This window comes from Chlamydotis macqueenii, chromosome 2, assembly GCF_036417535.1.
Source record: "Chlamydotis macqueenii isolate bChlMac1 chromosome 2, bChlMac1.mat, whole genome shotgun sequence".
In the NCBI taxonomy this organism is placed as follows: Eukaryota; Metazoa; Chordata; class Aves; order Otidiformes; family Otididae; genus Chlamydotis; species Chlamydotis macqueenii.
Window position 1 is genome coordinate 6,761,446 of NC_141557.1, and position 26,720 is coordinate 6,788,165.

The 26,720-nt window shown below is 44.4% G+C and overlaps 2 protein-coding genes across 13 annotated transcripts in view; one reads left to right on the top strand and one right to left on the bottom strand.

Moving 5' to 3' along the window:
* GALNT11 (polypeptide N-acetylgalactosaminyltransferase 11) overlaps window positions 1–12,036 on the top strand; it is a 48,204-nt gene extending 36,168 nt beyond the window's left edge. For both annotated transcript variants that reach the window (XM_086741513.1, XM_086741515.1), the window contains exons 10-12: window positions 1,093–1,197; window positions 8,927–9,064; window positions 11,225–12,036. In XM_086741513.1, coding sequence (XP_086597639.1) covers window positions 1,093–1,197; window positions 8,927–9,064; window positions 11,225–11,356 — 375 coding nt within the window. In that variant the 3' untranslated portion in view covers window positions 11,357–12,036. The remainder of the gene's footprint in view (window positions 1–1,092; window positions 1,198–8,926; window positions 9,065–11,224) is intronic.
* A 3,087-nt stretch (window positions 12,037–15,123) lies between these two features.
* KMT2C (lysine methyltransferase 2C) overlaps window positions 15,124–26,720 on the bottom strand; it is a 197,257-nt gene continuing 185,660 nt past the window's right edge. For 10 of the 11 annotated variants that reach the window (XM_086741820.1, XM_086741826.1, XM_086741825.1 and 7 more), the window contains 11 exons: window positions 26,309–26,561; window positions 25,581–25,720; window positions 24,477–24,581; window positions 21,527–22,646; window positions 20,419–20,555; window positions 20,111–20,253; window positions 19,678–19,846; window positions 18,646–18,762; window positions 17,941–18,014; window positions 17,426–17,534; window positions 15,124–17,159 (listed from right to left, as the gene is read on the bottom strand). In XM_086741820.1, the coding sequence (XP_086597946.1) occupies window positions 17,067–17,159; window positions 17,426–17,534; window positions 17,941–18,014; window positions 18,646–18,762; window positions 19,678–19,846; window positions 20,111–20,253; window positions 20,419–20,555; window positions 21,527–22,646; window positions 24,477–24,581; window positions 25,581–25,720; window positions 26,309–26,561 (2,460 nt within the window). In that variant the 3' untranslated portion in view covers window positions 15,124–17,066. The remainder of the gene's footprint in view (window positions 17,160–17,425; window positions 17,535–17,940; window positions 18,015–18,645; window positions 18,763–19,677; window positions 19,847–20,110; window positions 20,254–20,418; window positions 20,556–21,526; window positions 22,647–24,476; window positions 24,582–25,580; window positions 25,721–26,308; window positions 26,562–26,720) is intronic. The other variant, XM_086741821.1, reaches the window with a different exon arrangement.

The following is a 26,720-nucleotide window of genomic DNA, read 5'->3' on the forward strand; positions in this document are numbered from 1 at the left end:
AGAAGGGGAATAGGAGAGTTGTGGCCATTGCTGGAATAATTGCCTTTCTCCTTTGTACCCTTGGCTGTGTGCGGTGCAGTTCTTGATGTGCAGTGGTAGCTGCCTGAATAGCTTGATCTCTGTCACATCAGGGGAAGAAAAATAATCAGTCTAAAAAGAAGTCTTCTGCTGGCCACCAGTTAGTTTAGGGCACGCATATAACTTAAAACCAGAACAGAGGTGTTTTATTGTACTAAGTAACTCTGTGGAGTTACATACATCAACCTCAGAATGGTTCTTGACTGTTGGAATAGGACAACCTAATCCCAGGCTCCACAGAAAATCTCGTGTGACTTTTAGAGTGGGCATCATTGCCCACAGCAGGAGAGTGACTGTGAACTTGCTGAGAACCTCTTTGTTTGCTTTGATGGTAGATGCTTCCACTTTTGCATCACAGCTCCTGACCTGAACGTAGTCCTCTGATATAACATTACTCCAAATCAGACTAGATAGTGCATTTGAACTGGAATCAGCATTTGAGTGTTTGTAAAATTTTCCCTTCTTCCCTCATCTGTCATTAAAAAAAACATAGCTGATAACTATGGCTTTTCAGTTACCTCTGTGCTCAAGGTCAGTCAAGTTGTTTGTATTTAAGTAATTCCTTCTTCTTTCTCAAAGAGCCAGTCCTGCGTCATGAAGAGAGGCTGTAGGAGGGGACTTAAGTTTAAGCTAAACTGTAATAAAATGTAGCTTCTGTAGTACAGTTGATATTCCTGAGCTAGTGAGTGTCTGGGACTTGAGACTTTCATGGTGAGTGAGGAGGAGAAAGAAACTTGACTGAGTATGGCCAGCGTGTGCTGAGCCATGTTGCTTGCACTGCACTTGTACCATAAAGAGGGAAATCTTGATGTAATTAGAAAGCAACATGGAACTATTTAATGCTATTTTTTCTCTACATTATTTGAAAAACAAAATGATATTTTAGAAGGGAGAAGGGTTGGGGTTTTTTGTGAGCATGCTGAGTTCTAGGGCTTCCAAAGTGTTACCATATGTTTCCTTTGGTATGTGATGTTTGTGGTTTACTCTGTTCATCAAGCTGTTTTCCTTTCATAGTTGTACCACCTTCAAACCAACAAATGCCTGGTTGCCCAGGGCCACCCAAGTCAGAAAGGAGGCCTGGTAGTGGTTCGAGAGTGTGACTACAATGATCAAAACCAGGTAGGATATTCCTAATTACTTCCAATAGTGATTCATGCCTTACAAACTGCTAATATGCTTTCCTGCTGGCAAAGTGCCCTTAGTATAATATCTCGTCAGCAAACAGGCTGGTTTCAGACCGTTGCTCAAACCATGAGGCTGGCCGAGGAGCTTGTGGAGCTTGCTGCCCTGTTCCTGCTACTGCTGAGAGTTAGATGTTCTCGTCTCCTATCTTTATGGCGTGAATCTCTGTATGTGGCTGAAATCTATGCTTAAGTGACTTCTGATGAGTTCATAATCCGCTGGCTGACACTTCAGAATTTGTTCTTTCAGTCAGGTCCTTATAGCAGGATTTAAGGCAGCCTTTTCGTGGCCCTCTGTTCTTTGTGTACTGTATGACTAATCCTTTGCTGCTGGAGTGGCTGTAGTTTGGAGTGAATAAATGATTTGTTATTAACGTTACATAGAAGGATTTATGAGGAATTTAGAAAATTCTTTGGCTACAAGTGAGGATTAATTTGGGATGGATGTGAAAATCTAATGAGTTTTTATAATACTGTGTGAAGCCTTCGCTATTCCACTTCTGTTCTTTCAGGCAACAGAAATTCAGAACTTGGATAAACAAACTCCAGGGTAGAGAGATCTTCACCTAATGCCATAAAGACTTTTACCTAGCTGAGAGCTACATTGAGAACATAATGCTTTAGGAGCCCATGGGACCCAAGTCTAAAAACTAGATTCCATCTAAAGAGAAAAGTAATCAAAGACAAAAAAATGAATGGGGCATGGGACGTAATGCAGCATAGCTTTACCAAAGGTGGGTTGTGCCAGGCTAACTTGGATGCTTTATGAAATGCACAGTAGTTTTCAGGATTTAGGAACTGCAGCAATGGAAGCGGGATGATTTGTAATGGTCCCAAACAAAAAGTTATGTACTTTGTGAACTAGTGGGACTTGCTGCCTCCTACTTGTGGCCTCACCAGTTGAATGTGACAGAGGGACATAGTGTGAGGGGTGTTAGCCGGTGTCTGGGTCAGCATGGTTGGCTCTAGACACATGGTCTCCAGCTGCCAGTTAGGCAGGACCAAGCAATAAATCCCTGGAGTTCTGAGTAATCGTTGCTGTGACCAAATTGTAGCTGCCTATGTTTAAGGTGGATGAATTTAAAGTGGAATGGGAGTGATGGTCTCCCTATGTGATCTTTCCCATTAGCTGTAAGAAAGACAGCAAGTCTTGTAAATTTAAAGACTGTGTAAATGTCACGGTAGCTTATTGGCACCGATGATTGTGCATTTACAGTGCCGAAGGTGCCGCATTGCTTTTTGAGCCATTCGGTCTGTGAGTGAGAAAGCAGCAATGACTTCCAGTGGGTGATGTCCACAGTAAAAACAGATGAGTCCTCACAGTTATTGTTTCCCTTCACCTTCCTGCAGTATTTCCAATAGTGAAGTGCCGCATGGCTGGAGAAGAAAGTCTGTTGTTTTTCCTTACCAAAACCTTTTTCCTGATTTTTTTTTTTTTTTTTTCCCCTCCTTTGTGAAGACAAAAGCTTCAGTTAGCCTTTTAGTGTTGAGAAAGACAAATTAATGCTCAGATTGTTGATCTTTGGCTTCTTTTCTCATGAATCTAGTTTAGTAGTGGTAAATTAAGCAATTAGCACACCCAGTTTTTTGTGAGAACTATCTTTTTCACAGTGTTTTTGTTGTCCAGCCAGATATGTTAACCAACACTATGGTCTTCTGCCATTAGACTTATTTTGTTCTCCTGTTAAATCCCCAGAGTGCATGCAGCCAGCTTGCTTCCTTGAACAGTCTTGCTATAGATACGTGAGAACAATGTGGAGAAAGATGACAATTAACAGCTTCTGCTTATAAAAATAGCAAAAACCTTCCTGACTGTTGGAAGCTTATAACTGTTGTTTCTGGTAACACTCAACCCATTGGCATTTTGAGCTGGTTTTTGCTCTAGAACCATCTGGTTTATGCCTTTGGCCTAACAAGAAAGCCTGTGCTGGGTCTGGTGAAAGGCTGCTGGTGGACATCCAGGGGAGGGGACAGCTGGGTACCTGCAAGTTAAGTGTGTGTTGCTTAATACACAAGGTGCAGACAGTTACTCTGGAAGATACCAATCTACACTTTGTGAACAGTGTTTTTGTCTTTGTTTAGTGGTTTTGGGTTTTTTTTTTTTTCTGAGCTGAAGGTGGTATTTTTTTAGAATTTTTGATTTTTCATGAGTGTCTAATTGTACTTTGACCTCATGCAAGCTTTTGGCATCCTGTGGCAGTGAGTACCACAGCTTAGCTGTGTTTTGTGTGGAAATAATTTGATGCCACTTGGTGCTGGTTTCATTTAATGCCAGCTAATTTTTTTTGCTGAAGAAGAGGAATAAGTTATCACTGTTCATCTCTTTCCAGACTGCTTTTGCTCTGCGAATAGGTAAGACCCTCCCTTGAAAAATACCTGCTACTGCTCAGTAAGTCGAAGGAGCAAGGTACAGCCTACCTGGGAAAACATGCAAAGGGCTGGGAAGACAAAACCGGGCTGCCTTAAGACTCACTGATTGCAGTTCTTCAGAAAATGATCTTTGGTGTAATATTCTGACTGGAAAATGGTCTTCTGTGCAAGACAGATGATTCATGCATGTGAGAGTTGACCTGGAAAAGGAGATGTGGAGGGGAAACCAGACTCACTGAAATAATGAGATTGGCCTTACAAACAAGTCTGTTTTGCCTGTAGTTTATACTTGGGGATTTAACACAATTTTAGGAAAAAGTAATGAAAATATTCACAAGTAGAAGAGGTGGCAGGATCTTACAGAATGAAGGCCAGTGCAGAGAGGTCTGAAGTAACAAAGAAGGAGAAGAATGATCGTGAATTTTGCAAACAGAAGATTAACATGGAATGAGAAGTTCTGTAGTTGAAGAGTGGTCATGTGAAGGAACTGTGAAGATAGCCAGAGTAAACACTCTCCTGAAATTCAGTAGTGTCTGACCTCTTTCTAGAAACAAAACTGAGCATGCACAAGGTAGTGCACACCACAAAAACTTTGATGTGGAAGGAGGATAAAAAATATTGAAGCACGTTGAAAGATCATGATGAAAGGCTGGAGATACCTGAAAAATGGAAGGAAGGAATTGTGGTGTAGATTCTACCCAAAGCCATCACGCCAAGGTTAATTGAGTGGTGATTAGGAGACAAGGATGCTGAAGCAGGCTTTGGGCTAGATACTGCCTTGAAGGAGGAGAAGTAGTTACTGGCAAACTTGGAAGACAAGCATCAACGAACACTATAAAGGAAGATTTTGGATTGAAGCACGATGGCCAACATAGGACTAACATGTATATGCTTTGGAACCATCTTCAGGAGGATGTTGGGTTTTCAGGGTAGCAGTAGTTTAAAATAATGCTTATAGACCACCAAACTTTGTTTCTGATGATTTTCACAAGTGATGTGGTGCTGTGATGTCATTGTTATCCATAGTAACAGGAGCTCAAGTATGTGCAAATAGCTGTGATGATGCAAATTGCTAGGCACATCTCTTCCTCAGTGCTGAGGCAGCTTTTTTGTGCTCTTAAGCTGAATTTTTGTCCTTTAAAAACTGTCTGACAGAATAATACAGTAGTGCCAATCAAAGCAACAGACTGTAACTGATGGAAGTACTGCAGTGCTTCTCCTGCCGGCAGGGTTCACGGCAGGGATTTTCTTTCCCACAAAGGACTGTTTCTGTAGTAGTTACTGTCTTTTATTTACTGAAACTTCTCAATGCGTTCCTCTGGTGCTAATGCAATTTGCAGACCAAATAAAAGTGTATATCCACAAAGCTCTGCCAGTTGGCCAGCCATGCCTTTTGCTGCACTCTGAAAAGCCAAAGGGTATTATGCTGATGCTTCCTGGTTTATTTCATATCATTTTGGAATATTTATTCTCTAGAAATAGAGAGCTGCTTTTTTTTTCTACCTACTACAGATTCTTTGATTTATTGTTTTTCCTTAGGTCGAGTGATAGGATTTGTTTTAGTACAGTTGTATGTATTGAGAGTGGACTCTATCTTCTATAGATAACTGAGTTTTTCAAAAGGAAATGAATAGTGTGGGCTGTCCTCCTAGATGATGGGGCACCATTTGAGCCCTTCCCTCACTTGAATTTCCTCTGAAGTACTTCAGCTAGCTGTTTTCTATTTACAGTAATTAATCTCATTGTAGGAATAATTTCGTCTTTCACACACACGAAAATTTCAGTAACACAGCCCCGTATATCTTTATTATGGTAAAAAAATCCCAGAGGGAGATGACTGTGATATAGTGGTTATGAGGGGAGGGAGTAGCAAGCCTCCTTTCCCAACAGTGGCAATGTGAAACCAGTTAGGAAATCCAAATATTAGTAAAATGAGAGAGCAAAAAAGCTCCACTGTCCAGTCTTCAGCAAGGTCACACTGCTGTCCTTGCAAGGAGTTAAGCTGTTGTCATCGTTGGAACTGTTGGTTAAGCTGTACATGAGGAGAAGCTCTGTTTCTACCCACCTGGCTGTTGGTAAATAAGATTAATGAAGCAATCTTAGCAATCAATGCAGGAGAAGGCTGGGTGAATTTGTTTGTGTTGTATGGGTGTGCAGTGAAAACCTGAAGAGACTAGAAGCCCTAGGAAACCTCAGCCTTAAATCTGTAAATAGTCTGAACTACCTTTTGAGGGGACTGAATTCAAAATCCAGTCCTTCCTAAGCTGCACCTGCATAAAAAGGGGTTTATACTAACCGAGTTCGCACTTTGGACCTCCTCCCATTTATTTTGTCCACAAGACCTGCTTTAGCACGTCCTGTGCATCTGTCTGTAGCTGACCAGAAGGGTACACGTGCCAGCTTTGCTCTAGCAGTGAGAATGCTTTCCCCAGGCCTGTGGGTCGCATTTCCACTCTGGGAAAGTTGAACCAGCTGCTGCGGTGGCTAAGCACGAGCAGGACCTCTGTGCCCCTGTAGCCAAAGGTGAAGGCATTGACTCTAGTGGGTGGCAGACTTGGGCAGCTGTCTAAGCACTGCCAAAACTGCAATGCTTTGCCTTAGGGGAAATCTCTAGGTGCTCCGGGGATATCTAGGACCTCAGAAGGGTTGGTTGGCAGCAAAATGGGCCACTGTACTCCAAGACTTGAAGGGGTCCTTGCACCTTTCTTCTTGTCCCATGGCCTGTGTTGAGAGGTAGGGAAAAAAGGGCTGCTAGAAGTAGGCCAATCCTACTGCATTCACCAAATTAAATAATTTATTTAACCCAAAACTTCATCAATTTCATTATAGAGAGAGGTTTTTCCATAACATCTGCCATTTAAGTTTTATTTGAAAACAGAAATAATTCGTTACATTCTAATGGCATCCCAGTGTTTTTCATTGACTCCAGAGAAAATGGTCAGTGATTTTCCTTAGACCTGTGGAGCAGATCAGTAGCGTGTGTCTCTGAGGGACAGCGGTTAAAGGTGCTGCTTTCCTCCGTGGTGACAGCTGGGCACAATTCCATTTTTAGAAACCGAAATCTGACAGTGATGCTCTCCTGGGTGTTAGGAAGTAGATGCAGGATGAAAATAACCTGCACCTTGACCTCATCTGTTACATTTTGTAAAATAAAACAAATTTTTTAAATGTCATTTTTTTTGGTAGAAAATACATAGGAGAATAAAACAAGACATCACTCAGAAGCAAGATATAAATCCTAGGCAAGCACTTTATTGATTATAGACTTTCGCTATTGTGCTGAGCCTGAATCCAAACAAGTCATGGACAAAAAGAAAACTGGAGTGGATCCCAGTGGTGCTGGCTACCAGGAGATATTTCCTTCCTGTACTGGGCTGTTGCTCCTGACAGCTAAACATTGTCCTTCCACTCTTCAGCAAAGTAGTTAATAAATTTGGGAATGCGCAAAGGCTTGCGGTTATATAACCAAAACCCCATAGGGTGGCTTTGCTTTCCTTGTGCTTGAATCTGCTAATAGCCTGCAAGGTTGTGCTGATACTCTAATCTGAATGTGGAACCATAACATATCCCAAATTTGGGTGCTTTTTGTCTTTCCTTTGTTTGCTACACCAAACACACAATTAGTTTGAAATAAATTTTGGCTGTCTTGCGTAAACCTTTCTGGAGAAGTATCACACTGGATTTAACCGCCGTTGTGTGTTCTTCACCATTACTCAGCTTTTTATTAAAGGTCTGCTCCCTGTGTCACTGCAGTCTTCTCTCTTAATTCTTCCCAGTTGCATCTGTTGTTTGGATTTAGCTCCATCATTATTCTTCTTTTAGTAATCATAGTCCTCTGGCAAGTTCTGTTATTTCTCCATTCTCTCCTCCTCTTTAATCTTGCTGTGCTTTCTTTCTCATGACAGCGTTTAAATAGAAAAAGTATGTTAGGAGGCACAGAATGCCTGAGGTTAGGGCAAATTTTAATGGGATACCTGCACTTCCTCAAAGCCTGTGTTATGATGGTCACTGCGATAATGAGTTGTACGCTGTTCAGCCGTGCTGTCCAACTGAGGCAGCGTCCTGAATCACAGCTCCCTCCAGAAGGCTGTTTTCAGTTTCATCAGACAAAAAAAAAAAAAGAAAAGAAAACCAGAATTTATTTTGTTTGCCTGACTCTTCTGCCTGGAATTTGATATTCTCTACTCTGTGTGTGAAACTTATGCAGACTTGGTGGGGGGGGGGGTGGTGAATCACACAGTTTGCGTGGTTACTGCAGGACTGAGCTGCGTGACATCAAAATGGGGCAGGAAGAAGAGCGCACCAGAAGAGCTTAGCATGCTTGTAGGCGCAGGTAGTTCTGACGCAGGTGTGAGGGGCTCAATTCCCTCTCACTCACAGGGGCAGAAGTCAAGGGGAAGGGAGCTGATGCTGGCAGGCGAGGCGGGTGAGCAGGCATGCTTCACGTACACAGCAGCCTGGGCTCGGACCTGGGAATGGCAGCAGAGCAAGAGACCTGGCCCACTCTGCTGTCACCTTCTCGGCATCCAGAGAGGTTAGGAGACGCTGCCAGGCAGGGGCCTGACTGTGCATGCAAAATAGCAGTTGTCTGGTGTTTAGCTAGATGGTCTCAGTATCTTCCCTGCGCCACAGAGTTACAGTTTTCATACACTTTGTCATCATTCAGCATCTACAAGCTGACCCCAGAGCACAATGTTGAATGAATTTCAGTGTGTTTATGGCCAAATGCAGCAGTTTCAAATAAGATTTGAGATAGCTTTTGGCCTTGTGTGCCTGCTGAGCTCCTTCCCTGCAGCTCTTGGGCCATCTGCTGTCACCAAGTGTCCTCCTCTAGCCCCTGAGCTGGCTCCCTACTGAGGAGGTGGTGGAAGCTGGCAATCCACCAGCTTCTCCTTCATGACTAAAGGATCATCTTTGGATAGGACTTGCTCAGAGAGCCACTGGTCACCTGCTTGGAGATCCACCACTTGCCTGTCACTTTGTCTTGTCTGACTGCCTGGACAAGAGGAACAAATGAGGGCTGCTTAACTTTAACAATGCTGGTACAGAGCAGGATCACAAGCCACCCTTTTAGTGCCTCTGCACGGACTAATTAACATTGTGGGATGGTGGGAAGGCAACAGAGCACTGCAGCTGTGTTTCAGTTGCTGGAAAAAAAGGCAGCAAAGCAGCAGCGAGCGTTGCAAAGCACATCTCTGACATCCAGATGCTAAAGTGCCTTGTCTGTAGCTGAACAAAGGATGCAAGGCACCTGCCCCAAAACATTGGGATAAACACGTGTCTTTATTCACTTTCAGGTCTGGATTTACAATGAAGATCATGAGCTGATTTTAAATAATCTCCTTTGCTTGGATGTTTCGGAAACTCGCTCGTCCGATCCACCTCGTCTAATGAAATGCCACGGGTCCGGCGGCTCGCAGCAGTGGACTTTCGGGGTAGGTGGAGTGGCTGGCATGTAGCACATTACTCATAATTAATGTCTCAGGAAGAGACAACAACACAAACAGGACATCAGGGTTGAGTTTAAGTACAATTAAACCTCAGATGTACCAAGTCAGTTGTACTGGACTAGGCCCAGCCCACAGTCTGAGCAGCTTGTACAAAAGTTACAGGGGCTTTGGTGGCTGCGTTTCAGCCTCAATAAGACTTTCGCTGGGCTCTGGGACATGCAGACCCTGTGCAACACAGGAAGGTTTCTGCAGCCCTAGTGAGCCTTTTTTTCTGCTCGTCACAGCCACCCGCAGCACTTGCGGCTTGCAGGGTGAAGAAAGAACAAAGCCACCCCGCAGCTCTTTGTTGCGTTGTGTTTGGGAGGCGGGAACAGTCCGCCTGTAGTTTCTGCTTAGTGCTTGAAGATGCACAGGGCAGAGCTGAGGAGTGACAGGTTTTTTGCAGTTGCTTCTGCCTTATACTTGCATCGCGTTGGTTTAATCGCGTGAAGTGTGGAGTGGCCCGTTTCACAGAACTGAGCCAGCGCTGCATACGCGTGAGATTTGGCTGCGGGGTGTTAACTCAGAGGCTGCCCCCTCACATGCCCTCGGCAGAGCAGTTGGGTTCATACCGTGTATGCCAGTCCTAAGTGCAGTGAAATAAGGAAGGTTGTTGCAATCAAGGATGTTTGGGAGATAAAGAGCCAGATGTCGCGTGAGCCCAGGGTTGTGCGTGTCTGACGCTTGCAGAGACATCTTGTGGCTCTGCCACAGCCCGTACCAGCAGTACCACGGCCACGGCTGCAAATGGTACTGGGAGTGGTGAACTGGAAAATTTTGCTGCTGATAAGAGATTATTCAGGGTTCTTCAGTTTGAGTCTGTGGACAAAGATTTTACAAGACTGACAGAACGGCCGTTGAAATTCAGTGCACATAGCTGTTAGGTGATAACTGTGGTGGTGGTGGAGAACCTGGGCTGCATGTGTGAAACGTGGGCTTTGAGCTGGCCATTGCCACTGGGGGTGCAGGAGAAGCTGTGACAGTGTCAGATTGGTGCTTGGTAATGATCAACCACAAAAGAAAGTGAATCAAATATTGGGATCAATGAGGAAAGGAATAGGAACCAAAGCAGAAAAATATCATCGCACTGTTGCGGTTTGCCTGTACTGCATGTGCTGGTCACCTCCTCTCAGAAGGGCTAAATTAGGGCTGGAGAAGGTTCAGAGATGGGTGGCAGGGCAAGTCGAAGGTGTGGGGCACCTTTCACGTGAGGAATACGTGAGCAGGCTGGGACTCTTTAGACAACTGAAGACTTGTGGGAGTGAGGGGAAATACATTGGGTGTGTGAGTCTCTGGTGCAGAGAAAGGCCAACCGTGCACTGTCGGTTTCAGTGCAAGACCTGGAGTGGGGGAGTGTTCTGCAGGAGCACTGTGTATTCTTGCTGTGTTCTCCTGCTTCACTGGATGTCTGCTTATGGCCATCAGCAGTGACGCAGCGCCCGGTGCGGCCGTTCTCGCGTGTCTGCTCCCTCCATGCAGGAGAGGAGGAGGTTCCTGCCCACGGGAGCTGCTGGAGCCATGCAGAGAGCCCTTTCCAGAGAGAAAAGGGGCTCCCAAAGTGCCCAAAGCAGCAACGAGCTGTTGGTGGGGGGAGCTGACAGGATCCTCGGGGGGGGTTGGGGGCGGGGGGGAAGAGGAGAAGGATCTGTTTCCTTCTCACACTTGGCGGGGGTCTGGCCTTGTCCTGGTCGTTGGGACCCACCGTCCATGAGCGGCCTGTCACGCTGCGTGGCAGCTCCCCCGCGCGCGGGTGCTGAGGGCAGCGGCACTGCTGAAGCTTGGCCAGGCGCAGAGCAGGGGCCTGGCTGTGCTGCTCTGTAGCCTCGTGGGCTCCCTCTTTGGGTGCTGTGGGATGGTTTTGGTCGTCCCCGCAAAGACTGCGGTATAACCAAACCCCAAACTGGGTCCCTGTAAGGACGTGAGAGCGGAGTGTGCTGTGCTCTGGCTTTTGAATGGTGCTGCTGGGGGTCTGGTGTGTCCAGGAGGCTGCTGAAGGGCTCATGGAGCCTCCCCTCCCCTTACGTCTCTTTTTCAGCTTCAGCTTGACAGTGGAGTAGAGCAGAAGTTTGAATAAATAAATCCCATCTGTCTGTCTGTCTTCTCCAGAAAAACAACCGCCTCTACCAGGTCTCCGTGGGGCAGTGCATGAAGGTGGTCGACCCGCTCAGCCACAAAGGGTACGTGACCATGGCCATCTGCGACGGCTCCCTTCCTCAGCAGTGGCATTTTGAGAGCTGAGCTGGCGAGGATGCGGCTGAGAAGCGTGAAGCCAAGACCTGATTCCCCTTCAGCCGGGACTTGAAGTCATTCTGGAGGGCTTTGTGAGGAGCCCCTAGCTGCTACACCGGCCCAACCGCGGCAAGGACCTTTTAGAAATACTCTGCTGTGAAGAGCTGTGTGCATGAGAAGGTCCAAGTGGTCCCCGGTCTCTGGTCAGAGGCAGCAGTAACGGCAGCAGCCCCGCTGCAGAACAACACGTAGAAGTGCAATTTATCAGCGGTTCCTTGGATTATCCTGGATTATTGAACTGTTTTTAAGTAAGAGAAATTATTAGAGCAACATAATTTAAACTGTGGGATTTTAGCTTTGTGCATCTTTTAAATGACAATGACAGAAAGGAGTCCTCAAGTGTTTCCTGTGCAGTATCTCATTAATTTACGTTTCTAGTATCGTTTTACTGGCCAAATTATTTTACTTCTTCTGGAAAATATTTTTATTCCCTTTTATCTTCTGAAAATTGTCATTTGTTATATTTAAATTTAGTTCTTTTAATTTACAGTTTTAGGACATTTCCTGTCATTTCAATTCTTAGCTGTCATTCGTCACCTCATATTTAAAACAAAGTAACTATTACAAAGTCTATTTTGATGACTCATGACGGTAGCTGCATTTAAAATAAAGTCTCATTTTTTAATTAATCTGTACGGCCTTACTCTTTGTAGCCATCAGACCGGAAAGCACCAACTAAGAGACTGAAGCAAATGAATGTTCACGTCGTTTGGTTCTCACTCCCTTTTCTTCGCAGCCGGCTCTTTCTCCCTCTCTCCTGTCTTGGAAGTTTTGACAGATAATTTCTCTCTTTGTTTTTTTTTTTTCCCTCCACTTCCCTGTTTCCCTTCCCGAGTTCATTTATTTCACTCTTTACCTTTCTTTGACTTCCTGCCTCAGCCCTGGATGCTTCTTCAGTGTGTGGAAGTTGCTGCGGAAGAGAAAAGCTGTTCTTACCCAGCGTATTTTTTCGTAGCCACGTTGGCCTTGTTCATCGCGCCGCAGCAACCTGCCTTCCCTGGGAAGTCTGCAGTTCCAACGCCGGCAGCGCCAGGACAGCCTTGCCCTTTCGCTTGGGTAGCGGAAACATTTTCCAACTGCACGAATACTTCGGCATCCAGTTGCTGACATTTTGGGCAGCGTGAGGCAAATAATGGTAATGTTGGAGTAATTATAGACCCAGGTCTTCCCGCAGAGAGGAGACGCTCACTTGTGACAGATCGCATGAGGTCCTTCAGCCAACTCCCGGGGCAGCCCCCCTGGGGGGAGAAGCGCAAGAGGAAGAAACGGAGCAGGTAAGAGCGGTCCCTTTCTGCTGTGCGGCTTCTTGTCTCGTTCAGGAGACATGGAAACAGTGAGTCGGGAGCAGGGAGGAACCAGGTAAGCAGGGTTTCATTTAAGGCAGAACAATGGGGTGAAGTAGAAGTTTTCCAGATAAAGCATTACCGTGGGAATAATTAAGTTCAGCACCAGCCAGATTCCTTCCTACCAAGAGAAGTCTCTAAAAACAAACAGCCCCAGCCCCTGGCAGCAGCTGAACGTCAGCCGAGGCCCGTGCTGCACATCTCGCTGGGGCTGGTGGCCCTTGTAGGGGGCCCCAGAGCCTTGAAATCGGTTTGCGAATCGCTGTTGCAGCGCAGTGCCGCACTGCCTGCCCACGGGGGCTGGAACAGGTTCACGCGGTGTCAGCTCACAGCGGCCTCCAGCTGAACGCTTTCAGCGGTGTTGAGGGTGGCGTGAAACCAGCACAGCGTGCAGCTCGAGGGGACGCTGGGGTGGCTGTCAGGGGTTGACTTAATTCCGGTCCTTGCTGGGGGCTGCAGCTTCGTTTACACCTGTGTGCTTCACCCAGACCGCTCCTGCCAGTGAGCGTGACATAGCAGCAGGTGCTGGTACCGTGGCTCCCAGCTGAGCGCTGGGCTTGCCTGTAGGCTGAGAAATTTGTTTTGGCTGTCAAATCAGGCATGCAATAGCCTTGCTCTGCCTTTTATTTCTGTGCCCTTTATGTTGTCTTAAAAAAAAAAAAAAAAAACCAAACCAAAACTTAAAAACCAAACAAATCCTCAAACCGGCAAAGCAGAAGCTTGCTTTATTTACAATCTGAGTCTGTTGCCACAGAGAATTTTTGACCTTTTGCTTCTGGTGAGGAAATTTGGAGACTGCTGTCAAAGACAGCTCAGTAGACGTGGTCCTAAAGCCTGCAACAGACAGGAACGTAGAGTTGATGGACCACTGAGTTGCAACTGGATTGTTCCTTAATATAAAGAAGATAAATATTCTCCCTCAGTCTTGTATAAGTAAGTAATAAATACACTTTTTAATTTTTTTTTTTTTTTTTTTTTTTAAATTAGCAATGCCCACGTTCGCGGTGCTGCATGCATGGACCTGCAGCTGCAGCCAGTGTTGGTGGGGCTGGGCTGAGCCCTCCCACACAGGCGGGGTCGTGCTGCCTCTGCCTGCCCGGCCCTGGGAACCTGCGCTGGCGTCCAGGAGCAGATGGAGGTGCCGGCTTTTGGCCGGTGTCAGTCGTTTCTGCAGTGAAGGATTTTTTGGCCAAAGCCCTGTACGTTCAGTGCTGCGGTCACGCACCCAGGCCATTCCACGCAGAATTTGAACAAGCAAGAGTTATAAATCTTCTCTGTGAACACCAATCCTGAGTGAGTTGACTGTTCTCAGCTAGGCTGGGAGTTGTTGGTGAAAATTCAGTTTTCTTCCCATATTTGAGTGACTGCTCGTAGCTGATCCTTGGGAATGTGGCTGAGTAGGAAGAATGGAAGGAAAAGCTCTATTCCCAAGCTCTAGGCTGTCACAGCAGTCTGTTGCCATTTTTTGTACTGAGACTTTATTTGTAAAGAAACAGCACCTAGGACTAGTTACTAAGCCTGTGTGTCTCGATGACACATGCTGTTGGCAGTGACCGTGGCTGGCAGCCTGATGCCGAGCGCGGCTTTGCTTCGTGGCCGATTTTTCTCCCATTATTTCCAAGGTTGGCCTGCCCTGCACCAACCCGTGCGCGTGTGCTGGGGCTGAGGTGGGCATTCGGCAGCCAGGCTGTGAGCTCATCACCCCCAGCTCGGCCCGAGTGCTGACGCCAGGCACGCACAGGATGCGCAGATGGCTCCTCTGTCTTCCAGCAGCTGAAGGTGCGTGAGAGAAAGAGCAAGCACTGCACAGCAGCTTTGGCCTGGCTGGGGCACACTTCTCTGCAATAAATTTTGGTGCCCTTTACCCTTGACCCAGCACCGAGGGCTTGAGTGATAGAAGCAGCTCTAGTGCCAGGGGCTTGTGTTGCAGTGGTGGCGTGGTTTAACCCCACCCCGCCCCTCGCTCGCTCCTCACCCCAGGTGGGATGGGGCAGAGAAAACTTTGTGCCCGTGGAGTTACAGACAGTTTAATCAGCAAAGTGAAAGGAGGAATTCATTCACTGCTTCCCGTGGACAGGCTCGTGCTCAGCCATCTCCAGGAAAGCCAGGGCTCCACCACGCTTCTATGAAGCAAATTAATTCCATCCCAGCCAAAACCAGTACAAGCCGAACACAGCAGGGCATCGTTTGCAGATTTTCTGGGGAAAACAGGGAACGGGATCTGGCAGGTGCTCAGGCCACGGCCCCACAGTGTAACATTTTGGGTGCAAGGTTGCATAGGAGAAGAGGGGAACACAAATGCTCCTTGGTGACGGAAGCAGACACTGAAAAAATGAGAAACCAGACACCCCCAATGAAAACAGGAGGATATAATTTATAGATGTAAAATATTTTTATTTGTAAATGCTGATCTTCTAAATCTGTTTCCACAAATTCCAAAACCCATAACACTCTGTATACTTCAAAAAATTCTTTTTTTTGTGGTGTTTTTGTATTTTTTTTTGCCAACATTAGATACTATTATACAGAACAGAAAAAACTGTAGGACAAATACTGGTAGGATGTTGGAATATTGTACAAGAGAAGAAAAATATTCAAGAAACAATTTCATACAGCTATTTATCAAGAGAAAAATATATACAATTGATTTATTCTGTAAGATAAAAATACATCATGCCATATACATTACAAGTTCAGAACTGTATTACTGAATATACCAACAGTTTACAGTCCACTTTAATTGTGCACACAAAAAAAAAAACTTCATTTTTTTTTTATATTTAGCCTGTGAAGTGTCAGTACCAGAATTTTAAGTACAAAATAAAAAGCTAACCTGGTTCAAAATGCTGATTAAATTTCTACAAGCAAACACAAAACAGTGTTTATTTTTTTAAAGAAATGTAAACAAAACAATCCATACAAACACATCTTTAAATTACATTTTCCAAAACCCTATTGCCAGAGTCCTGCAGCTGCAAGCACATTACATCTAATTTTTTTCCTTGTTTTCCATTTACGAAGGCTATCATATCAGACTTAAGCTCCAACTACATGATTCTATGCTGTTTACATGATTTAATGTAGGCTGAACAGTCACCTAATCTTGACTACTCTTGCTGAAGAAAAAAAAAAAATAAAAAAAACCCCACGTTCAGCCTCTATTTTGGGTGGTTTTAGCAGTTATTCACAGTTATCACAAATTGTAAGCACAAAAAACCTGACTTAAGAAATAGGGATGCAACAATATAATACAAATAAAATTAGTCTAAATTCCCCAAACATCTACAAAAGTCAGAGTTGTCATATACACGCCCTCACCAGGCTTAAGGTTTACTTAAAAAAATTCTCGTAAGACCACAGTTGAGACTGCTCTAAACATAAAAACCCCTCTCTCTCTCTCGAAACGGAGATTTTGGTTGTTCCAGAAGCGTCCTCACATGTCTGTTACGCGCGAGATCATATTGTGACATCCCTATCGGCATTGGATCGTGAGCACCCGAACTGCTGCAGAGTCTGGTAGCATTTGGTCAATAACTATTTTTATACTGTATTTTTTTTTTCTTCTCAAAATATTTACACTTTTGTACAAAGTAACAGAGTTTGTTAGTTCTGCAGGTAACAGCAGCAGCTTGGCTTTCTTCTAACTTTCTTTTTAAAAATAGCTTCATTCACTTATTCAATAATAAATACAAAAAGGTTCTCTTATTTTACAGAAATCAAAAACTACAATAAACTGACTCATGGAATCAAGTATTTAAATGTATTTTAGTGCAAGTTATTTTTTCCCTTAGCTCTATCCCTAAGGAAGTCGTTTCAGTACATTCCTTGTTCAGTGGTGTCTACTTTTATTTAAAATTTTTCTTTAATTAGAGGGCCTGCCCCTTTATCAAATAAGGCTGTGGCCAGCACTTTGGACTTCTCCCTTTCGCTGGTGATTTCAGTCTTACATTCATGTGTGCCCACCCGCGCGCCGCAGGTCAGCCTTCGGTTCTTTGCCCCAGTTAAACAGTTTCTCCTTAGTGAGCTCAAAAACAAAAGTGCTGGACCATTCTGTTAATTCAGTTTAACCTCCACGTGGCTGGAAAGTTAGCTTCAGATTTTGCCGGCTTGCTTCTGGTGCTTGTTTTTTTTGGTTTTTTTTTTTTTCTTTTTTTTTTCTTTTTAAATACTTGCGTAGAAATCTGTACTTCCAGAAGTGATTTGTTTTTTTACTTTTTTCCCCTTCAAAAAGGCAACAATTTTCTGTCGACAAAATCAAACTGTGAATCACTTCTTCCTAGGGACAAGCAACCCTCAATGACAGCAAGGAATGCATTCTAGTTCATCCACTTTCGGCAGTTTACAGCTCCACAGTGACATGGAATCTTGTGCTGGTCATCTTCGAAATCAAACTTATAGTCATAGCAAAGCTGGAAGGAGATGCGGGAGAACGGTTACGGAACAACTGGGATTGACCGCAGCCTGCCCTGCACCTACAGGTTCGACAGCAACGTACGCTACAGGCTGTGCTTTGAGGGACCGGCAAGATTTAAAAGGAAAGAGGGGAAGGGAAATGTCACTCTCCCCCCACCCCAGCACAAACCAGTTGTGCTACTGGCCACAAAAAAACACCCCAAGAATCTGCCAATGGATGCAAGTAGCAGGAGGGAAGGAAAACCAGACAATACAGCCCTACCTCCTCCCCTTTCTGGATTCTCCTGCTGGAGCTAATGATAATTTTGTGTCCTCTCTCGAAAGTCACCACCTCAGCCACACAGTTCGGCGCACACGAATGGTTGATATACCTAGGAAAGCAGAGTTTGGAGAAGGTAACCTTTTAAGAAAATGCATCCCTTGCAGCAAATCTAACCCAAACCTTAGAATGACCTTAGCTTCAGGGTGCACTGACTTTCCAGATATAATTATATTACTCTGTCCTTGTTTCTTTACCTAGAAAATGTCAAAAAAATCAAACGTTAACAAAAAAGTCCATTCTTTCTTCATAGCTGCCATGAAACATAACCAAAGATGAGAAAGCTAACGGAAAAGAAGACATTACTTCAGTGGAAGAGTCCGAAGACTGAATGTACCAGCTCAGAGAATAAAAACCATTGAGAGAACCACGGACTCGAGCCCCTCACAAACACCCCAGGCCAGGGAACGTGGGCGGCTCCCCAGGGCGAGGCCAGAGATCTCCGCAGAGCCACCCACCTTGCAGGGCCTCCTGTCAGGGTGGCATCGATGACGTGGTCGTTGTCAATGCGGAACATGTACACGCCGCGATTCTGAAAAACAGAATTGGGAAAAGGACTCCAGTAGGTGTTAGGTCACTGTCAGTGATTAAAACGAAGCAGAATGTGGGTCACCCCCGAGCATCCCGCATTCAGCACCAGGCACTGCCCCCGGGCTCCGCGGGGAAGCGCGAGTCACACGTCAGCTCACACGTGCTACTGCCCCTGCCCTCACTGGTTTGGGAGGGAACGGATGCGCCCTAAACATAAAATCTCTGGTGATTTGAGTATTTCCCTAATAGCTTCTGTGCTGCCTGAAGGGCCTCACAAACAGGTACTGACCGTTACATTACCAGCGAGTTACACAAAAGAAGCCGCTTTAAATTTAAAGAAGTTATTAAAAATTGAGGTCCTGACATCTCTGTCAGAGCTCTCTTTGTCCTCCGGGACAGAGGATCTGCGTCACCTGCCTGGCCAGGGTGCTGTGCGATTTATTAAACATTTAAATACTCTGATCCTTCCACAAGAAACACTGGTTCTATTTTTAGCCTGCTGCATTTATACACAGCAGGAAACAGAAATCAGGGGGCCCGAGTCCATCAGGCAGAAGAACAGTATTTGTTTCGTTGTACGAACACTTGAAAGGGGAGGGGGAAAGAGAACAGAGAACAAACAGTGCCCATACCTGAGACTCATAAAGCTTCTCCTTCCTGTTTGCTACCTCATTGCGGATAATCGTTCCGATATATTCGATGACCATAGTGTGCTTCTCAATGTCTCTAGCAGCATATAAGCCCAGGCCCTACAAAAAATACATTGTGATTCAGAATTCTGTGAAATTTACATGTACACCGCATTCCTCACCGCGCCTCAGAACCACTCCTGCAGACAAGTGTGCGAAAGGTGAACCGTCAGAGAGGATGAAGCAGCACAGGTAAGGAACTGAGGCTGCAACGGCCCAGATGCAGAACCCAGCTTCCCAGAAAATGGTTTAACAGGAAAGGAAATGTACTTGGCTTCCGTCTAGGTGAGAAAGCTTCTCTTACACCTCTGACACCTGACTGTGGGAAGAGGATAAGTTCGCTGAGAAATAGGCGAGCCTTACTGGCACGGAGAAACCCAGTAGGAACACAGCAGCAGTTACTCCAACCTAAAATAAACAACAGCTGTGTTCACGCACAGCAAGATGAACAACAAAGCTTTTGCAAAACGGTCTGTGGAGCAAAACCACCAACAGAATGGCGTACAGCAAGGAGTTTCTGATTTTGACGAACGCAAACAAGTACTGAGCTCTTCACGCAACTCCCACGCCGCTTTACTCAGCTCGGTCCGAGCACGTCATACTTCCACTCTGTATTTCTATTTTGATGAAGTTTTATGAAGTTTTTGAGAAATATGCTAAAAAACCTCCCAAAACATGAAATAAACTTTTTTCCTAGATGACTGTAACAAATGATTTTTTAAGATATTTACAGTAATTAGAAAGAAATCTCACTTAAGATAAATCCATGGAAGTGATTTGCCACATTAAAATCGCCAATTTTGGGACGAGACTTGAAGGGATTTTGCAACTGCTTTAGTTTCAATTTTTTATGTAAACTTTATATAAATATTTATAGATATATAATATATAAAAATAAAATGTATATATAAAATACATATATATAAAAGTACAAGTATATTTTTTTAATGTACGTTTCCTACAAGGAGAACTGACCTGGATGCGAGAGCGAGCTAGATACACGTTGGACTTCCACTCGGTTTTCATTTTGCGGTACTGAGAGGACTTGGAATGAACGAACTGCTTACTGTACGGCGCGTTCAGCTCCCCCGTGACTGTGCTCTGAAATGACTTCGATGTGCTGGTGCTATTCAAGGTGTGCGGCCTGTAGGAATTGGGCATGTAACAGGAAAGAATACAAGGAGAACTGAAGATTTCTCTGAAAACAGCCACAAAACCCACTCCAAATTCTTTTAGACGTACAGACACTGAAAGCCAGCTAGCATAGACAACACAGCAGTTCCTCTGATCCGGGCATGCACATACACAGCCAAAGACGACAGGGTTTGTAAGCAGCAGACGAAAGCACAAATAACCCTAAGCAGCCTATAAACCCTGGGCTGTACTATGTGAAATTAAAACAAAATACCTTAACACAAACCTCTTGACATGGGTACTCATTTTAGGCTCGGCACGGGCGCAGCCCGTGGGGTTGATGGCAAGAGGCAGTTCCATTAAGGGGTTTCGGCCATAGCGGAAAGTGTAGTTCTCGCAGGCCTCAACCCCAGGCAGCTGCAAAAAAAAAAAGAGAAAAGAAAAAAAAAAAATCCAAGTAATTACATGTGACTTGTGTGTGGCAAAATATTTATTTTTCCACACTTCTTCCTCTTCCCCTCCTCACGTGTGCATTCGACAATCTGGGGCGATCCAGCAAGGCCTGGGACTGCACAGACTCACCGATTCGGCAATCCTGGCCACCGCCGAGACTGTCAAACCAAAGAGGTCTTCACCCTTCAGGTAGCCGGGAAACAGCTGGAGCATCTCTGATTCTTTTCTAACAGAAGCAACGGGCTCCAGGATTTTATCCCACACACCTACACAACCACATGGGAAAGAATTACAGTGATCAAAAAAATAAAATTCCGTTGTACTGGTTTTAAAACGGATGCCTGAGGATATCAGGAACCAGAGACCAGGACTGAAAAAGCATTGTGTTGCTGGCTGCGTACGCAAACGGGCCGGTGTTTGGAAGCGAAGCAGAGAATCGTTTGGTGAGCTGCTATTTTGTCCTGAACAAACTGCAGACAAGCACGACACTTCTACTGCACCCTTGATTCTTGGGCATGAAGCATTTAGTATTCGCGACACAGCAACTTTCAGTCCTCTGACAACAGTAACATACACAGATTCTCCTGAGAAAACCTGCCCAAAGTACAATTTTGTGAAAATAAACTACATATTCTATTTGCACTGACTGATTAGTCAGCTCCCGTTGGACGTGGGCAGTTCCCCGGCACTGGTTTGACTGGACAGAGCGAGGCTGAGCGTATCGGCACCCGCAGCACGAAGGGGTTACGATCCAGAGCGCTGCAGGCCACGTGCACGTTCATGTGCCGTGTTCCCAAGACCTGCCCACACGTTTTTGGTCTAGTGAACTCGTCTTCACCCTGCCAGAGACAACGTTACCTGCCCTGAGAACAACGTGGTCAACCTAACTGCCTTTTTGTTGCTTACTGTCTTCATCGAGTGATGATACCGTATTTAAACAAAGTCACTTTTCAAGAAAGGAAACCTACGCTGACATTCCTACTATTTTAATTCACTTGGATCTCCTCTGTGAACTTGTAGCAAGTCTTCTTATTTGTAGCTTACACAATTTTCTCAAAGGTGTCCTCAGTCTTCATAGCATGAAGAAAAATGGGCCCTAGAAGCTCACTACAAGCATTACATTGGAACAGTGTCTGCAACATTTATTTGAAACATTATAATTCATCTGATAAGCACCAGCAGTATCAAAATAAACAGCAAACCCACAAAAGTCATGACCTTGGTTCACAACATTTACCTTTGGGTGTTGTGTCCGTAAGGACCAGATCTTCATGGCCTTGCTCCACAACCTTGATGACAAATAACGGGAGCCCGTCCTTCTCCTCAATCGAACAGAGATAGCGACAGCGTCTGTTTGCGTATCTCATGCTCCAGTACAACCGGCTGGCCTCATAACCCACGGGGAAGAGCGCTTTTGAGGAGTGGAAGGCCTGCATCTGCTGTGGCAGCAGCTGGCCAACAGCATGGAAAATCAGGCTTCCCACACGGAAAGTGTGGTCACGTTCTCCTCGCTGAACGATGCTGGCGATCTGCCGCACTTCATCACGCTGAACGTAGACCCTCCTGAAGACTGCAAAGTAACTAAGTTCTTGCTCATGAGTTCCCTTTGGTTTGTGCATGGGGCAAAGCATGGTCTTGTCTTTAAAAAACATGCATTGTGCTTTAATGGCACAGGTAAAGTGATAAATATTGGTGCACCTTAACCTGTGACAACCGCTGGTGGCACCCATTTTGTGACAAAACATGCATTTCATTTGCAAGCCTCTTCGCAGTGCTAGTTCCACGTTTATTAAGGCACCAGCTTGTGTCTCGTAGACTTCTGTAGACCAAAGAGCGCAGTTCAAATGGACCCAAAGGTCTAAATCCAGATTAAGAAGCCTTGCTGGTCCATCAGTTAATCCATCACCTTCCTCGTGACAGAAGCAACATTTCCTGTAGTCTTTAGGCACAGGATCTGGTTTAAGGGTTGTGCCCAGTTTTTTAAGAAATTCATCTATTTCTTCTTCACAAGGAGGTTTGAATGATCCTTTAGGAATCACAATCTGAATGCTCCACTTCTTCCATTTCATTCCTTTCCATTTCTTACTCGGAGGCCGACAGTCGTCAAGACTACTGTGTATTGCTTTTAACCTAGGCTTTAGTTTCACCGTTACCTTAAGCTCATCCGGTTTTGCCTCCACCTTGGCTGCTTCAAATGCAGGGGGGAACATGATGGGGGGCGACGGTGGCGGAGAAACTTTTTCCTGCAACTGAGGCAGACAGTGGACGTCCAGAGTGGAGATGTTGTTGCTGTACTGATGGAATGCTTTAGGCGGCCTCTCTTTCATTGGCGACTGTGGCAAAGATGGAACCGATTCCTGCTAAATCAATGGAAAACTCTTCAGAAAAGAATCCCAAACCGTTAACTGTTACATGCCTCTTGAAAACACTGTCAGGTCAGCATGAAAGAGGCTACTCAGAAAGTCATGATGTAGCTACAGAGAAAGATGGAAATCACCCGGACCCGTGTTATCACGGCTTGTGCTGGCGTAGAGAGCAAAAAAGTTCTCCCAGTCAACCCAGAACACAGTGCCCTTTCATACAGAAGAGGAAACACAAATAATTCTTTGTCCAAATTTTGAACGAAAAACTCATCGATTGGCGTAGACGAGCTAACTACAGATTTAGTTCTTGGGTATTTCTAGAAAGTTTTGTTACAACACAAAATAACCTTAAAATATGGGTCACAGAATTAATTTAAAGAGTAAGAATCTTGTTATTGGGTAGCAGGGGAAGGCTTGGAATTAATGCCATGTATTTTTGCTGGAAACAAGTGAGAAGGAAATTCCTGCAGGCTCAGATTAGTTATACACCTTGGGGACTTAACTATTCTATCACAGTAAACAAGAATTAAACCTGCAGAAATCTGTTTAAAAAAAAAAAAAAAAGGAGAGAAAACAAGATCAGAAAAGAAGTTTGGATTAAAAAGTGCTTAATGTGGTTTGTAGGATTAATCCTGAAAGAGTAAATGAAAGGATCAAGAGGCTGAACATGACATTTAATTAACTTAATTACGTACGTGCTGATGAACTTGTGCAGAAGTGTTACCCTGATTAAATACTAGTGAAAATGAGCTGCACTAAAGGGATGTGGATGTAAACACATTCAGCCTCTCCTCCAGGCTTTTATTTTTTTTTTTAGTTTCTTCAGAAAAAGTAAGTGGGATACATTTGAAGGAAGGCTGTATATTCCCCAGTAAATAGAGGACTATGAGAAAACATGTAATGCTTAAAGACGTGGTCTGTTCTGTCCACTGGTTTGTGCGGGAAAGGTACAGCTGAACTAGGAAAAGTAGAAACCAAGCCAGGTAAAAGAAGTACTAAAAAAAATTTATCTATGAGAAAATAAACATATCAGGGTAATTTAGTCTTGAATGGAACTATTCCGTTTGAATGATTAAATGAACAGAGAGAAATTTATCCTCCTTTGAAACTGAAAGAACCCGGACACAGCAAGAAACAACGCCCTGTGCAGAAGCGCTGAGTCGTCACGGTGTCACACTCCCCTCACAGTTTCTGGAGGTAGAGAAAGACAGCATACTATTCAGGATCACCTGAGAAAAATCTCTGGCTAATTCCACTTTCAGTTGAACAAGTTTCTTAAAATATCATTCTCCAATAATTATGAAGTCATTTTCCTCATCACTGTCAGTCAGCCGGCTCTTTAATGTTTTGGTAGTTAATGCTGTAAATGGTAACTTTGCCCAAATAAAGTAACAGAATAAGATAATCTTTACAGTTACACTGAACAAATAAAAGTCTTTTTGCAAACGTGCTGTTATTATTTCACAGTTGTCAGGTTTTTTTACTGTACAAGCCAAATCCCAGTGCAAAAAATAGCCCTTACAGATGTACGCATGGTTTCATACACTGCCCAGAGAAGTTAAATGACCACTTTTTTGAGACTGCATCTTCAAAGCCTGTGAGGACAGCAAAAGGTGCCATGCATCTCAGACAGAAAGTTCTGCAAATATGAATTTTACTTCATGCTGCTGGTTCTGAATCTCAACATCCAAATACAGAACAATTCATTTCTAAACCTTTAAAGCAAAGTGCAAACTCCCACCTCTTCCCCCTGCCATTTCTGTTCTTCAAAAAAGAGCTGCAGAAATTCCTGCTCACTAGGGTCTACCAGCATTGCATACTTACTTTATTCTCTGAGGTTTTTGCTTGCACAGCTGCTGAATAAAGAACAAAGCAGTTGTTGCTACAGAATACAATGTCCTTCATTTTATCGGGGCCTTCCTGGGAATCCTGGGAATCAAACACGGAAGGTTATCAGAAATGCATTTTAATACCATTCCTCATATAATATCTGTAATGAAACAAAGCTTCCAATCTGGCTGGAAAATATTTGCAGGACATTTGTGAAATCATGAGCCATACTGTGATATAAATACTGGATTATTTGGCAGATCTCATGTTAGCACCACCTACAACCTTGTACTCTGGCATTTCTTGCCTTTAACAGAAGTTTAACAATCAAAATAAAACATTCTATACCATGCACCCATCTGCTCCATAGGCACATTTGCAAAGTAAAATCCATTTTCTTTTCTCTTCGATGACAAAAGAACCTCTCATTTCAGCCTAATCAAAGGCAGATCACACTGTTTCATCTCCTGATCCATCTGCAAGACATTACTGGGAACTCAGTGCTTTTCTGACTACATCAACCCATTACTTTTGTATATAAATTCTGACTGTCTACCTTTGTTGTTTAATTATCTCCATCTCATTCAAACAAAGAGGTACGGCGCTGTTTTAATAAGCGACAGCTCCCAGGGCACGTACTCTATTTGTGCAGGGCTGTCAGGAGCAGCCTGGGATATCATTTACACGAGAAACAAAGTAAAATGCAAGACACCGAGACCGAAATCTGATTCCTGCTCCAAACCAGGGTAAGTGTTCTTGCTCTTCTAGTGCTTTCTGACAGGCAATGTGGCGCTGCCTGACAAACAGGCTCCTTTTGAATTAAGGTCCCTGAAGTAATGGGAGGTGGTTAGTAGAATTTAGGAAGCTGCCATATTTACTGATATTTACCAAAATCCATTTTATGTAAGTAACAACTTTGACATTTCTTATTTGTCCTACAAATGTGCTTGAATGTCCCATCCTGAATTAGAAAACACAGACAAGAAACTACAAAGAAACCTGGAAGCGGTACCAGTTGGCATGACAAGTGGTAGCATGTGTTGCTTTTGTTTGCTCATTGACCATTACACGCAAGAAACCGTGCTTCCACTGCAGTACCTGTTTAGGGAAAGGCAGGTCTTTGAAGGACTTCCGCACACCGCTGCCAAGAACCACAACTTTGCAGTGAGAGCACCATCGAGGTCTCAAGGCTGAGCCTTCTGCAGTATTCTGGCTGTGATCCTTATAGCCAGCTAGGCCTAGGAAACAGGTTAAGTGTGTGAGAAGCTGTATCAGATGAAATCAGATTTATGAGAAGGCACAGTATTCTTCAGCGGTCTAGAGTAGCAGCATCCTCCTGGGTAGGACATGAAAGGCAAGCTTTAAACTGCGTCCTGAGGGGGAAATTGTTTAATCCAGACCAAAACCAACTGCGTGAACAACAAGGCAAAAATACATTCTTGTATAAGAAATTAATAACAAAACCAACACAGGGATACGTGCTTAAACAACTGCGTCAATTTTTCCAGCACATAAACAATCTTTCTGAATGACGGATTTAATATCAGACTGGACAAAGGAAATACAATAATGTTGGGAAGTACTGGAAGAAACACCTCACTGACAGTGACACAGATAACAGAAATCTGCGATGCATCAGACCTGTTAAGTTATGGTTAACATCAGGAGCAGGTTCACATGTACTGATCATGTAAAAAGAGAAAAGTATTACTTAGAACAAGAATCAATTATTTAATTCTAGAGCATGAATTAATGAGGCTGAAATGCATTAATAGCAACTCATCAGTTAACATTGTGGCACTACAAACTTGGAAGAACCCACTCACCATTGCTGTTTGCAGGAAACGGCACATTAGGTTGCTTCAGGCCGTAAGACCCTACGATCCTGGCAGGTCCCATGGCTCCCGCCTGAGGCCCCTGCAGCAGCAAGTGCTGCCTGTACTCCACAGATGGGTTTGCTCTGTGACCGCCGGCAGCCGCCACGGAGGACGGGACGTCTGGAGCGTTACTAACCTCGTAACTGTTGGGAATTCTGACGTGGAGCAGGTTGGAGAATGCCGCTACAACACCACTGATGTTCTAAAGACAATAATATGAACATACCTTTGTTCTCATCAGACAGGCAGTAAGACAGCAATACTATAAATTATTACAAGATTACAACAGCTGCTTTATTGTACTGTGCTCTAACCCCTTCAGAATCACCACACATACAATATATTGACTGCTGTTGTATTT